Here is a 14,948-nt window from a genome sequence, read left to right on the forward strand (position 1 = left end):
TTTTTTTAAATAAAAAAAGAAATAAGCTTTAAAGCCCTAATAAGTCAAACATAACAATAACTTTTTCTTAGATGCGTATTTTAATTCTCATACTTTTTATCATAATAAAATGAAAAAACAAAAGATATATTTACCAATCCTAATACAATATCGTGAAACATAAGAATAACTTTTTTCTAGATGCTTATTTTCAATTCTCATAATTTTCCTCACAATACAATGTAAAACAAAAGAAAAAATATTTACAAATCCTAATATTACAACGTCAAACATAAGAAAGGAGGTTTGTAAATTTCAATTCTCATAATTTTCCTCATAATAGAATTTTAAAAAAAGGAATAGAATTTAAAGCCCTAATAAAACAAAGTCAAACATAAGAATAACTTTTTTCTAGATGCTTATTTTCAATTCTCATAATTTTCCTCACAATACAATGTAAAACAAAAAGAAAATATTTACAAATCTTAATATTACAACGTCAAACATAAGAAAGGAGGTTTGTAAATTTCAATTCTCATAATTTTCCTCATAATAGAATAAAAAAACAAAAGAAATAGAAGTTAAAGCCCTAATAAAACAAAGTCAAACATAAGAATAACTGTTTTTAGATGCTTAATTTCAATTCTCATAATTTTCCTCATAATACAATGAAAAACAAATATATTTACAAATCCTAATAAAACAAAGTCAAACATAAGAATAACTTTTGTCTTGATGCTTATTTTCAATGCTCATAACTTTCCTCATAATACAATGAAAAAACAAAAGAAATAGATTTTAAAATAGATTTTAACGTCAAACATAAGAAAGGAGGTTTGTAAATTTGAATTCTCATAATTTTCCTCATAATAGAATAAAAAACAAAACAAATAGAATTTAAAGCCCTAATAAAACAAAGTCAAACATAAGAATAACTTTTTTCTAGATGCTTATTTTCAATTCTCATAATTTTCCTCACAATACAATGTAAAACAAAAGAAAAATATTTACAAATCCTAATATTACAACGTCAAACATAAGAAAGGAGGTTTGTAAATTTCAATTCTCATAATTTTCCTCATAATAGAATTTTAAAAAAGAAATAGAATTTAAAGCCCTAATAAAACAAAGTCAAACATAAGAATAACTTTTTTCTAGATGCTTATTTTCAATTCTCATAATTTTCCTCACAATACAATGTAAAACAAAAGAAAAATATTTACAAATCTTAATATTACAACGTCAAACATAAGAAAGGAGGTTTGTAAATTTCAATTCTCATAATTTTCCTCATAATAGAATAAAAACAAAAGAAATAGAAGTTAAAGCCCTAATAAAACAAAGTCAAACATAAGAATAACTGTTTTTAGATGCTTAATTTCAATTCTCATAATTTTCCTCATAATACAATGAAAAACAAATATATTTACAAATCCTAATAAAACAAAGTCAAACATAAGAATAACTTTTGTCTTGATGCTTATTTTCAATGCTCATAACTTTCCTCATAATACAATGAAAAAACAAAAGAAATAGATTTTAAAACCCTACAATTTTAAGTAATTCAAAAGATGGCGTGAATGTGAGTCAGGCCTGAAAACCTCATACTAAATTCCCCTACGTGCCATACCTGTGTGCCACAGATCTGAAGGCACTGCTACCAAAGCCATTTGTAGTCAGAAGATCTCCAGCTTGTCCATGCTTTGCTATGCCTTCACAGTTTCTAGAACCATATCTACTGGCGGGACCTTCATTCACACCGCAGTTCACGTTTTGAATAGCCTACCAGATGGAGTAGTCGGAGACGTATCTGACAACAGCGCACCATCCTCCAAGAAACTCCAAGAGCAGAGTGTAAGCATCAAGTTATATCATGTGTCTGAGTTCTTGGCCTGTGTCAACCCGCCTCATGGGCTATATTGTTCACTCCAGCATTTTATTTTTTTTAAAGATGGGGCTATGTAGGCCTATTTAAGCTTATTTACGCGGTACGCGTAACTCGCAATCCAATGTCCGGAATGAAATTTTGGAAATAAGTTTTATTCTTGGATATCTATTGAACAATACTCTAAAGAGGGTAAAAATCACGTGTACCCATGACTTTCATTCAAAACTCCTCTGGCAACGATTTAATACGGGCAATAGGTGTAGACTAATAACCTAATTAGTTGAGACAAGTGTAAACATTTATACAAATGTGCCAAAAAAAATCAGGTTTGAAACAAATAGGCAAATTTCATTTTAAAATAGGGGGGTATAATCTTTTACACCAAAAATAGGGGGGTTGTAGAATTATTAAGGGCTGGTGACCCAAATTTTTCGCGTGCTGCGCGCGCATTCTTTTGACTTACGATCAAAATGTACGCACAATCTTTAGTTATATGATTCAAAATTTCTGTGCGCTCCGCACGCCTTCTTTACACTTATGATCAAAATTTTAACGGGCTCTGCACACTTTCTTCGCATTGACGTTTTTGCCCCCTTCGCGCCTTAGTTCCGGCAATGAATAATTTGTCGTCAGTCTGTGTAGGCGAAACGGAGGGGGGGTCATAAAAATTTTCGACCTGAGATAGGGGGGAGGTCGTAAAAAATTTAGCCCGCGATAGGGGAGTTATAAAACAATTTACTCCGGTCACCAACATATTCATAAATAGACCCGTTGACCCTTGACAACAATCCTGGGAACGCCGTGTGAACCGTCAAGTTCAACAACAGGCGTGCGTAGAACATGATTGTTTCATAATACAAGTCTGGCCTTGGCAATGATTCGTGAATCACAGACGTGTATGAAAGCTTCATAAAAGAAAGGCCTATACATTCATATTAGATAATGGCTGCTCTGGGAGGACCATCGCGTGAGCCACCTATTCTACCTATGTATATGGTGTTCAACGCTTTTGAGGAAATTCCTGCCCTCCTGATTTCCCGACATTTGTGGAAGGTTGGCAGTATACTGCCAATCATGTAAAAAAGGAAAAGGGCTTTTTGGTGACACAGCTGCACCGCAACTTAAACCCACAAGGTATGCATGCCCTCCTTACATCATGCATGTATGTCTCATCTCCCTGTTTCATATCCATGATTATTGCATTTAATATTTTATTTGCACAAACGTGATTGTAGGCCCAATTTGCCCAGTCGAATTGTTATATCAAAATACTTTTTATTTTGCACATGTCATGTATATTAAACAATAAATGAAATAAAACGTGGAAGTAAAATATTTCGTTTCATGTATTGAGCTAAAATATAAATTATATTGAATAAAACCCAGCCAGCCCTGAATTTTACCAGTAGCAGTGTGCTTCTAAACATGATTAAGGTACATCTATAAAGTGAACATGTACAACTTGCCTGCAATTTACTCAGTATGGAATTCGAATAGAGGGCCTACATTTTATTATTAATACGATTCCGGGTCTAGGTATTGTTAATAATTGCCTTAGATGTGGCTATTAATTAATTAATTAGTTTATTTATTTATTAATTAATTAATTAATTACTAATTAATTAATTAATTAATTAATTAATTAATTAATTAATTAATTAATTAATTAATTATTTATTTATTTATTTATTTATTTATTTATTTCAATTGAAGGAGTACCCTTACAATAAAATCAAAACATAGCTAGAAAATACACTGCAAGCAAAACATTATATAGTGCACGACTACCCGTAATAAACCAAATTATTATTTCTATCCGTGTAAAACTGCTCTTATTCGAGTTAATACCCAGATAGCAACACTACGTTGGCCCAACGTTGGTCCAGCGTGAGCGAACTGACCTTTCTACGTTGGGCCAACGTTGCTTTTCGACATTGGCAGCCAACCTCCATAATGTTGGGCCAACGTCGATCCAACATTGACCCAACCGTAATACAGATGTAATTTGCGACGTTGGGCCAACATCAAATCTTTGATGTTGGGCCAACGTTATTAATCCATCCATTGACCAACGTTGATCCAACCATTAGCCAACGTACGTTAATCCAACCTTTGGCAAACAAGCCCAAATGAGACAAAATCATGGGAAAAAAAAAAAGTTACTTGTGTATACTATGCTTTTTCCAAGTCTTAAGTTACTTGGCTCTCTATTTTACAACGCAGACAAATTAACTACCTTTATTTACACAAGTCACTACCTTAATTTTCCAACCGGGGTTCGAACGTTGGCATATTTTACAACGCAGACAAATTAACTACCTTTATTTACACAAGTCACTACCTTAATTTTCCAACCGGGGTTCGAACGTTGGCATATTGACCATCAATATAAGGTTGGCACAACAACGTTGGACCAACGTTGGCATGCCGACCGTCATTTTAAGGTTGACTGGCTACGTTGGCTCGACGTTGGCCTACCGACCATCATTTAAGGTTGGCGCTACAACGTTGGCGTTGTCATTTTAATGTTGGCTGGCTACGTTGGATTGACGTTGGCATAACAACGTCGACCCAACCCTGATTCAATGTTGTCATGTCAACGTTGGTCCAACGTTGGCTTGGCGTCGGCTTACCGACCGCGACCATGCCAACCATTGCCAACGTTGGGGCAACGTTGTCTTGCTATCTGGGTAATGACATCCTCACATCACTTGACAATGGTCAAATCACAGCTTTGATTCTTCTCGATTTAAGTGCTGCATTTGACACTGTTGACCATAATATTCTTCTCTCCCGTCTTCACTATTATCTCGGCATTCAAGAGCTTGCCCTGGACTGGTGCAAACCATACCTTACAAATAGGACGCAAAATGTTCGCATTGGCAATGCTACTTCTCATTCTACCACTCTTGATTACTCTGTACCTCAAGGCTCTGTACTTGGACCTCGGTGGTTTACCATTTACACCTACCCTGTACGGGATATAATTTTTCGCCATCAATTGAATTATCATGTTTATGCGAACGACACACAACTTTATTTGTCATTTGAATCTTCTCAACATATTGCTAATTCTGCAATTGCTTCTCTTGAAATTTGTATCAGTGAAATCCGTAATTGGATGAAATCAAACTTCTTGAAGTTAAATGATGATAAAACAGAATTTCTTCTGTTCGGATCCCACCAACAGCTCTCTAAAATCAACATTGAAAATGTTTGCATCGGTGACTCTGCAAAATTGCCCTATCTTCCAAAGCACGCAATTTAGGTGCATTTTTTGACACTCACACATGACCATGCAACCTCATATCTCTAATGTCATTGTTCACTGAAAGTTCAGCAACTCAAGGCAAGTACTTATTGATTTATTGATCAAATATTGGTTTTCCCTCATTTTTGACTGTAACTCCACAACTGTTGTCTGTGCTGAAATAAAATTTCCAGTACAATAGTTGTAGTCCTTGCCCCTATAATATACATATCTTACTTGTCACCAATGTGCTATAATTTTTGAGAAAAATGCAAAAAATAGGCACAAAATTGGGCAGGTGTAGTACCCCTTAAGATAGGCCTATATCATTATTGTACGGATGCGCAGTGTAGCACAAATATACGTAATAATCGCACGAATGTTTATCTCCTAAAACAGGAAAGTTCAAATTCGTCAACCATGCTATCTTCGACGGCCCCGATTTTGCTGCATTCCGAGGACCATATAACCCAGAATTCAAAGAGGTGACACTCAAAGGGCACGGACCACCTGGACATCAAAAGAAATTCCCAGGTATTCTTAATAATTATTGAAGCATAATTTCTTCAGAATATTTTATGTTCCCTTGATTAAAAAAAAAACTTTTCAAACCCTAAGCATAGATTAAAGCATTAAGATTGGATCCCGGAGGGGACTAGAATTAGCCTCTCCAGTTTTATTTGATATAGCTACACCATACCTCAAATCTCATGAATACTTGGCGTAGCATTTAATTAGGCGCCGCTTCAATTCGCGAAAGTTCGCTTAAGGGGTACTACACCCTCAATAAATGTGTGACTATTTTTTCATTTTTCAAAACCATAACACGCTGGTAATAAAAGTTATGTATATTAGGGTAAGTGAATCCATTACTACACTGAAATTTCAGTAACCCAAGAGAAGTGGTTCGATACTTATGATAGAAAATGAGGTACCGCTAGGATGTACCTCATTTCCTATCATATTTACTGAACCGCTTGTCTTGAGTCACTGAAATTTCAGTATAGTAATTGGATTCCTTGCCCCAATAATATACATAACCTTTTTTACCAGTGTGTTATTACCTTTTGAGAAAAATGCAAAAATAGTCACAAATTTACCACAGGGGTGTAGTACCCCCTTAAAGTATTTACGTACACACGTACAAAATTATTGAAAGACGCCGCAAAGATGCGTGCACGAAAATCTGCGTCATCAAACTGACGTCATTGCCACGCTATGGTGAAAAATGGTATAGATCAAAATATAAAATCGGGAAAACACCTAATTAATATTTTACAAACCAAAATACAAATGATAAGCGTGTTTTAAAGACAAAATACCTTTACCATTCTTTTAAATAGATGACAAAAAGTAATTTACATACATAAGAATCACGAAGATTAATTTTGATATTTCTGATTTTGTTGCTCTGCAAAGGTGGTTATGAAGAGTTTGCAACATCGACTGGCAAACCTTTAGTCCCCTGGCTGCAGCGTGATGATAACTCACTCTGGATCTTAACTGCATTTCATGTAAGTACACAAGGTGTTTTTATAAAGACTGCACAAAAAGTAACGCAGCTGTTATAAATACACCTATAGCTTCAGAACCAATTATTGTTTTCACAATATTTCAACATAGAAAGAAGGACGATTTATTTACGCGCATTTTGATGCTCCGTGTGTCCAATTTCATTAAATATAAAAATCACAGCAGTGTTTTAAAGGTGAATGGTGAATCCAACGGACGAGGACACAAAACACATTTAGGATCAATAAATGATACAAGAGGATACCTTGAATATGAACAACAGGATAGAAAAAGAGCATGGTATACCAACTTGTTGTGGAGGAACAAGTAATATACAGACTAGACAGTGTGCGGGGGGACAAAAACAGCAAATGTAGGCATTAGAAGTAAGCAAAGTTCGATAGCCAATTATTACCAGTTCCAAGGCCCACAGAAGTGCTAAACCTGCAAAAACATTAAGGATCAATGGGAATACAAAGTTACACTAGAACAAGTGGTGAAAATCAATGTGCATATAAAGAGACACGATATACCAAACAACCAATGTAGGCACAAAACAGGCAAAATTCGATGACCAAAAATTGCCAATTCCAGAGCCCACAGAAGTGTCAAGAAAACAGTACAAAAGTACATTGAAGTGATGAAAACCACTGTGCACAATACAGCCAAAATAGCCGACGTTTCGAGTAGATAAACTGCTCTTCTTCAGGGACAGACAACAAAATATAAAAGCAAAGAACTAAAACTACATGCTGTAGATTTAAAAAAAAATCAAATCAAAAACTGAAGGCAAGTTCAATTAGTATATAACAAACAAGACTCGGTATAACTAAGGTTGGCTTATACAAACTCAGAGCGAAATAAGATGCGTCTTAAGGGGTCGAGCTGTATTGTCTCAAATATCTCCGAAATGGGAGAAAACTGCCATGTTTGCTGTGAAATTTTGCCTAGCAATATCTATCTCAGGTGCAAAATTTATGTTGCACATGAAAGATTGAAGTCTTTAGATTAATATTTTAGCAATCTTAATATTATTAGTTGATAGGAAATTCTTCAAATATGCCTGTACATATAACGACGCATAACAGCCCACGCAGTTTTTTATAGGTGAACTCTTTTCGAGCAGTCCGTGTTGGACGATGACCCTATCTTTTTGCTGAGGTATTTACAGGACCTTGAAATAAGAATTATGATAGATATTTGCGACTTCGAATGCAACGAAGGCATGTTCGAAGCTCGTCAATACACAAAATACTACCTGATTTTACACTCTCGTCGACCACTGTCTGGCGCATGTTATTTTTACCTAGCTGGGGGTTTACACCCCCCCACCCCCCAGCTAGGTATTGTAATCGGTCGGGTTCTTCCGCTGGCAACAAACCACTGTAATCTTCCCGTTTTCTTCCGCTGGCAACAAAGTTAGTACGAGGAACCCATACTGTAGTAGCTCTGCACAATAGGTAGATAAATAGGGCAGCACCAATACGAAAATGTCATACCGATAAATGATGTGTCTGTTTTGCCCGTTAGTTAGTACGAGGAACCCATACCGTAGTAGTCTGCACAATAGGTAGATAGATAGGGCAGCACCAATACGAAAATGTCATACCGATAAATGATGTGTCTGTTTTGCCTGTTATTTTAAGTTTGTGTTGCGAACTACAACAAAGTGAAATTGCACATGTTCTTTTGCTCATCTATCAGGGCACAGTTCTTGAACCCCAATATATTTGTATATTCATTGAATAACCTTCGACAATAATGGGTACAAAAACTCATACCCTGTTCTCAAAATGCAATTATCATCTGTTCGTCATCCAAGCCAAGGGAAGGTGTGTATGAGAGGATTGATGGCTAATATGATTTTGGAAGGGCTCAGTGGGAATTGAAAGGTTATTGCAAAAAACTTGAATAATAGTGACAGTGATTGGTGTACACTCTAAATTAGAAAGACAGAAGCAGTAATGGCATATTTATATACGTTTTTTAAATAGAAATTTGATTTTTGATATGAACCATGCAGGTGTGTTAAAGGCACTCCTTACAGTAATTGTAGTATAAATTTATGGGTTTAATATTATGTTTACTATTAAAAGTACTAGTATTAGGCTCTGGCTTATCTTTTGATTTTGATTTTGCACCCATGTTTTACAGACTTTGGTGGTATGTTTGGAAACAGGGGATTAATGAGCCAGGCTTTAAAATGTTTAGCATTTATTTCTATAATATGTCCGACCTCTTTTCTTCTTTGTATTAATGAAAGTGTTCTCTGGCCTCTTTCTTTGTAATGAATGTGTTTTTGGCTTGATTAGTAATTCCAATGTTAGTACCGGTATATAAACTATCAGATGTGTTTCCTTTGCAGTAGGAACTTTAATTCTTTCAGTGCCATTATCATGGCAGTTAATATCAAACTCTAACTAGCATTTGTTTACAGGCTCTATGTTTTGTTTAAGTAAATGATTGTTGAGGGATTTTCTTGTCTTCTGATGTTAGGTTTTTTGTTTTATAGGCCTACTTATATCTTAGAGTATGTATCTTATTTTGTTTGATTAAAAACATCTTGCATTAAGTTTTATATTTCAGTTCCTAATTTGTGTGGTTTAAAACATTAACAATTGGTGTTCTTGTATTTTACAGGGAAATTAAACATGGTTTAAGATTATGCGCAACACAAAATAGCTTGCAAATGGAATAGGCCTACATGAATGCGGGACATGAATTCATTTGTTTTCCTACCTTTTTTTTTTGTTTGTTTATGAAGTTGGGGAAAATAGTATAAAAGGCCTTTAAAAGTCTATAGTAATTGGAAACTGTAAAAGAAGTGCAAGAACCTGTTCATGATACCTCCGAGTCCACTGGGTATTATACTGTGTGTGTGAAAGCACTAATGTGGTGCCACATTACATTTGATGTATAGTAGTATATATGTCATGGACTGTAACATTTGAGCTGTTTAACCCCCTTAATGTGCTCTGCATGCTAGCCATATAGCTTCAACATAAAAGTTCTAGTTTTGAGATATTTTTTCAAAATATCAAGTCTATCTTTAAGAACCACTGAACCAATACCAGGCTTGTTTGTACTCATTTTAATGCATATTTAATGCTGCTTCCAAATATGGTAATGAAAATAAACAATTTTAATATGAAATTTTTGGAAAAAAAATGAAACTTGTCGTCTGCAGTCGACACCCGCGTGGAGAGAGAGTTATAGGGTCAATTGGTCAGGGTATACAAGTAATATTGTAAATCATTTCTATTGCACAACCTTATGCCCTACAACAAGTTAAAACTGCATTTCCAAAAGGTTTCAGTGTTAGATGAATTGGTCAGTGTCGTGGTATGATAAATGTTTATAAATGTGTATTGCAGTTAATGGTACCAGTACATTTTATTGTTATCATGGTTATCACCCATTTGCTGTTTTCTGTAATCATGGTGATCTTGAATGAGAAATACTAGCTAGTACTAACAAGGTAAGACTGATCATAGTTTAATTAATTTAATTCTATTTAGTGATAGTTACAGGACTATTCATAAGGTATTGAATAATTCTGGAGACCCTATGCACAAGTATAACCCTCCAACCCTAAGCAACCCTTCAATTATAACCTCTAACCCTAATCCTCACCGTTTATAAACCTAACCCTAATCCTAACCCTAATTTAAATTTAAATTATAAGGGGCTGGCATTTTCTTTTGAAGGGGGGGTCATGAATATACTGGGAGTGGGGGCTCATAGAATTTTTAGACCAATTATAGGGGGTTATAATTTTTCAACACCCAAAATAGGGGGTATAGAATTATTAAGGGCTGGTGACTCAAACTTTTAGCGCGCTGTGCATGTGTTCTTGCACACAATCTTTCATTATATAATGCAAATATTTTGCGCATATAGCGCGCCTTCTTTACACACACAATTAAATTTAACGCACTCCACACACTTTCTTTGCTCTAAAGTTTTGATGCGCTCCTCGCCTTTGTTCCGGCAATGAATAATTTGTCTTGAGTCTGTGTAGGTGGAAGTGGGTGGGTGGGGGGGGGGGGGGTCATAAAATTTTTCGACCCAAGATAGGAGGGTCATAAACATTTTTACTCCGGTCACCGACCCCCCCCCCCTGACGAAGAAAAATGACATCCCCTAACCAAACCCTAACCCTAAAACACAGGGTGCATGAGGGTAAACCAGAATTATACCTGCAATAATAATAATTCCTATTCATGTTTTTAGTCCAAGACACAATGTTTATCATCACCGTTCAACATCTTTATTAACCACTCCCGTTTACTAACTGCTCCTGTTTACTCTACTAGCTCCTGCTAGTTTTGAATAAAAATAAACACACTATCTGTGGTCATCTTGTGACTCTCATACATTTTGGTCATCAAAAGTATTATGCCCACCCCGCATTTTTTTTCTTTCCGGAAAATTTATGACCCCTGTATATTTGGGATCCTCCTTCCAACGAAAATGATAGCCCCTAAGGGGTATTTATGGGCTCAAACTCAGTGACAACAAACCTCACAACCAGGGGAACATTTTGCAGGGGTCATGTCAAATCTTAGAATTGCTGCATTTTCTGGCAATATGTAGGGGGTACGGGCTCAAACTCAGTGACAATGAACTTGATGAGAAGAGTAACATTTTGGAATATTTTGCATGGATCACGTCAAAGGTCAGCTGGGGTCAAATCTTCGCAAATTTCAATATCTAGACATCTGTAAGCGTACGGCGCTCAATCTCGGCGACAACCTCATGACCAGGGAACATATGTTGGAACATTTTGCAGGAGCAGGTCAAAGGTCAGCTGGGGTCAAATCTTCAATTTCAATATCTGGACATCTGTAAGGTGTGCAGGGGCTCAATCTCGGTGACAACCTCATGACCTGGGGGAACATATTGGAACATTTTTAACGGGTCAGCTCAAAAGACATCGTTCTGGGGCCAAATCTTAGAATTGCGTTATCTGGACATCTGTAAGAGGTACAGGGCTCAAACTCGGTGACAACTCATGACCAGGGGTGAATTATGGAACATCTTGCAGGGGTCTGGTTAAAAGGTCATCTGGGTCAAATCTTAGAATTGCATTTTCTGGACATCTGTGAGGAGTACAGGACTCAAAACTCGGTGACAACAAACCTCATGACAGGGGAACATTTTTGGAACATTTTGCAGGGGTCAGATACCTCCACAACACCAACATGCCCCAGCTAGGTTTGTGGTCTATGACCACCATTTGCCTCTAGTGTTACTTTAAATTCAACAAAATTCCAATTTTTTAGGCAAAAAGACTTCTAGAGATACCATCCTGCATGTCCATGTTCGATTTATGGTAATACACCAACCAATTTTTAAATATCAATTTGTTTATATTCACGGAAGCCATATTTTGTGCATTTTCGACAGTAACGAGTTAACGCTAATTTGGTACAAATTTGTCAGTTTTGCCAAAGTTATTTATCCGGTTAACTAACGAATACCAAGGTTCATAGGCGAGCTAATAGCGCTATGTTATTTAATTACTTTTACTTACGATTTTTATCATGATTCCGTTTGAGAATAAATATAATTCCTTATGGGTCTCCAACTTTGTCTTCAAGCTTTTCTTCACGACAAGCCATGTGTGCTTGCCAGGCAAGTCAAAAGCAAATTGGGACAAATCGGCACTAAATATGTATCCCGTAACTACATCAATATATCACCCAAATGTCCATGTTATTTAGGATACAATGTTAATGTAAATAAATTGTAATATACAATTTTAAAAACAATGTTTAATATGTTCTAACGTGCGTATGCGCGATTCTTTCTCCCGTTTGAGTTTTAATGTATATACCTGTAATGTATTGACAATCAATTCATAAGAAGCCTGGGGAAAGTTAATACTGCAACACTGCAGCGCTGAAAAACACGGTCAATTCTGTGAAAGGATTTGGGATGAAATCGTTCTTGCTTGATTTATTAGGTCTATTAAGGGATCCGGAATGAGCGTTTGAGCGTTTCTGACAATATTTTAGGGACATGAGAGCAATCAGACGTATCGAATTTTTCGCATTTTGAAAATACGAAGCATTTATGACAAATTATAAAATAATTGATATTTTTCAAAATTTTGATATAATCCTCAAGTAATTTTATGACAAATTATAATGATTGATATTTTCAAAGTTTTAGTTATAGGAGGTAACGACGATCAATTGAAATTTTGATATTGATCTATTGAAGATATGGATTTTTTCCCAAAAGCCCTATTTTTTTTGAAGTGTTTTGGGAAAAAATCCATATTTCAATACGAAAGGTCAAATTTTTCAATTGATCGTCGGCTTTTCATCCCACCCATACACTTTAAGTATAAATCATCAGATTTATAAAGTTTACTTCGAGTACTGCTAAATATCAAAAATATCAATTTTTAATGATTTGCCATAAAATGTGAATTATATTGCGAATTTCAAAAAATCAAAAATTTTTGATATCAGAAGGACATTCTTCGTATTCAGAATGCAATTCGATATGTCTGATGTGCTCTAATCTCCCACAATAAATACTGTCCAAACGTTCATACCCCAGCTCTTAATGTGACCATGGAAGAAATATCTTTCTTCTTCCATGATGTGACAAAGGAACAGGTCTCTAGTTTGATTCCACAACCATTCAAACCGAGCTCGTGTTTTATTGTATCATCGTGTATTAAAATCAGGAAGGATATATGTCGTAAAATGAACCGGAACAATATAACAATTATACTGTCACCTGTGTTGAAGGACGGTTCTAAGATACAGGGTGTTCCAGAATGATCTTTACCGTGTTTGAAAACATTAATCAACATTGTATTTAATTTGAGTACGGTACGTAAAATACAATGGCATAAATGTCACCTACTTATTGTGTTACTTTCATTGCAAAAACTTCATTCGTTTTGGCGTGATATTGATATTCTTAAAACTGGATGTTTTGCACCCGGGTTTTGCACGTGTAAAAATTGCATATGTGTAACTTACAACAAAGGCTTCATAAGCACAAGACATTGCTGCTTTATCACTATCGCATAGGCCTACTTTGCAATTATGTGTAGACATCATACAGTTGTCATAGGAGATACACCAAATTTGGCACAGATTAAGTTTTAATCTTTTTCATGTGTTTTCAATATTACGAGGGCTCAGAGCAAGAACTAGCTATGTCCACAATTACATGTTACTGATTTCGGCAACAAATGGATAGTTAATTCTGCACTCCATAATAAATGCAAGTGACACCCTGTAGCTTAAGATGACAGCGAGCCAGGTTTCAAGATCGATTTCACGACCAGTCATACATATTACCTGTTTTATTGTTACCTTATGGAGGCCAGACTTTTATTTGAATGATAATGGCTCTGTCACGCCGTATTGAATACCTCTCTGTACGGAATGTTACATCACAATTCAGTATAATTATTCAAGGTTGGTACGCGTGTTCTGTCATCGACTTGACAACAAGCACACCGGTACAAACATTTTGTAAATCGTGGAAAGTCGTATTTATGCAAAATGATCAAAAAAATGATACTTTTTAGGTGTTATTCTGTTAGTTTCTGTTTGGCAAATCATAAATGCGTACGTGTTTTGGTCAAAATGGCAATAATCTTACTTTTTACCCCTACCCACCTGATATAGCCTATGTACAACCTTAACTTAATAGAAGCTAGTTGACTAGAATTATTTAGCTATACATATTCCACTGTATATAGCATTGTTGCCGTGATCTGGTTTTTTTTTCTGATGAGCGAAATTACGATTGTATAATTCTCATTACTAAAGTCTGCTATATTAATACAAATGAACTTTTCATGCTATTATGTCGTAACAGACTGACATGGCTTACCTTACCATAATTTTATTCGTATAATTCAGGTAAACAAGGAAAAGGCAGCTGCGGTAGCCGACTTTGAGAAAAACTGGCGAGCACAGAGCGGGGCAGATTTCATCTTAAACGCACCTAAAGAGATCGGTATAACTAAGGTTGGCTTCTACAAGAAGTTTGTCTCACCCCCGGTTCTGAATTCGTACGATTACTTCTTGAGAGCTGAGATTACTGGAATTGCAAATGACAACAATGCACCTGCCTTAGACTTCCTGAAGAAATTAGTAGAGTTCAAATATCCGGGATTGCGTGTGACGGATACGGATACTGCTTTGTATAAGACGGATCCGGAATATATTATTTATCCTGATGCTGGAAGGAGGGATCTTCCAGAAGGGCACTCGTGGGTTCTTGAATAAAGCAAACGAAATACAACAATCTGACACATCGAATGACGCCAAAGTATAGAAA

General features: G+C 35.8%; 1 protein-coding gene across 1 annotated transcript; it reads left to right on the forward strand.

The window, feature by feature from the left end:
• The first annotated feature begins 1,677 nt into the window (after positions 1-1,677).
• On the forward strand, positions 1,678-14,942 carry LOC140170706 (uncharacterized). The gene is made up of 5 exons (XM_072193944.1): positions 1,678-1,831; positions 2,882-3,001; positions 5,517-5,651; positions 6,537-6,631; positions 14,528-14,942. The coding sequence occupies exons 1-5, from the start codon at positions 1,678-1,680 to the stop codon at positions 14,894-14,896; spliced, it is 873 nt and encodes a 290-aa protein (XP_072050045.1). The 3' UTR covers positions 14,897-14,942.
• Positions 14,943-14,948: the final 6 nt, after the last annotated feature.

This window comes from Amphiura filiformis, chromosome 15, assembly GCF_039555335.1.
Source record: "Amphiura filiformis chromosome 15, Afil_fr2py, whole genome shotgun sequence".
Taxonomy (NCBI): domain Eukaryota; kingdom Metazoa; phylum Echinodermata; class Ophiuroidea; order Amphilepidida; family Amphiuridae; genus Amphiura; species Amphiura filiformis.

What these genes read in the sequence shown, in the direction of transcription:
- LOC140170706 (XM_072193944.1), top strand. Translation starts at nt 1,678, where the DNA reads ATGCTTTGCTATGCCTTCACAGTTTCTAGAACCATATCTACTGGCGGG. An exon ending in ACATCAAAAGAAATTCCCAG is followed by an intron (nt 5,652 to 6,536) that starts GTATTCTTAATA and finishes TGCTCTGCAAAG; the next exon opens with GTGGTTATGAAGAGTTTGCA. An exon ending in GGATCTTAACTGCATTTCAT is followed by an intron (nt 6,632 to 14,527) that starts GTAAGTACACAA and finishes CGTATAATTCAG; the next exon opens with GTAAACAAGGAAAAGGCAGC.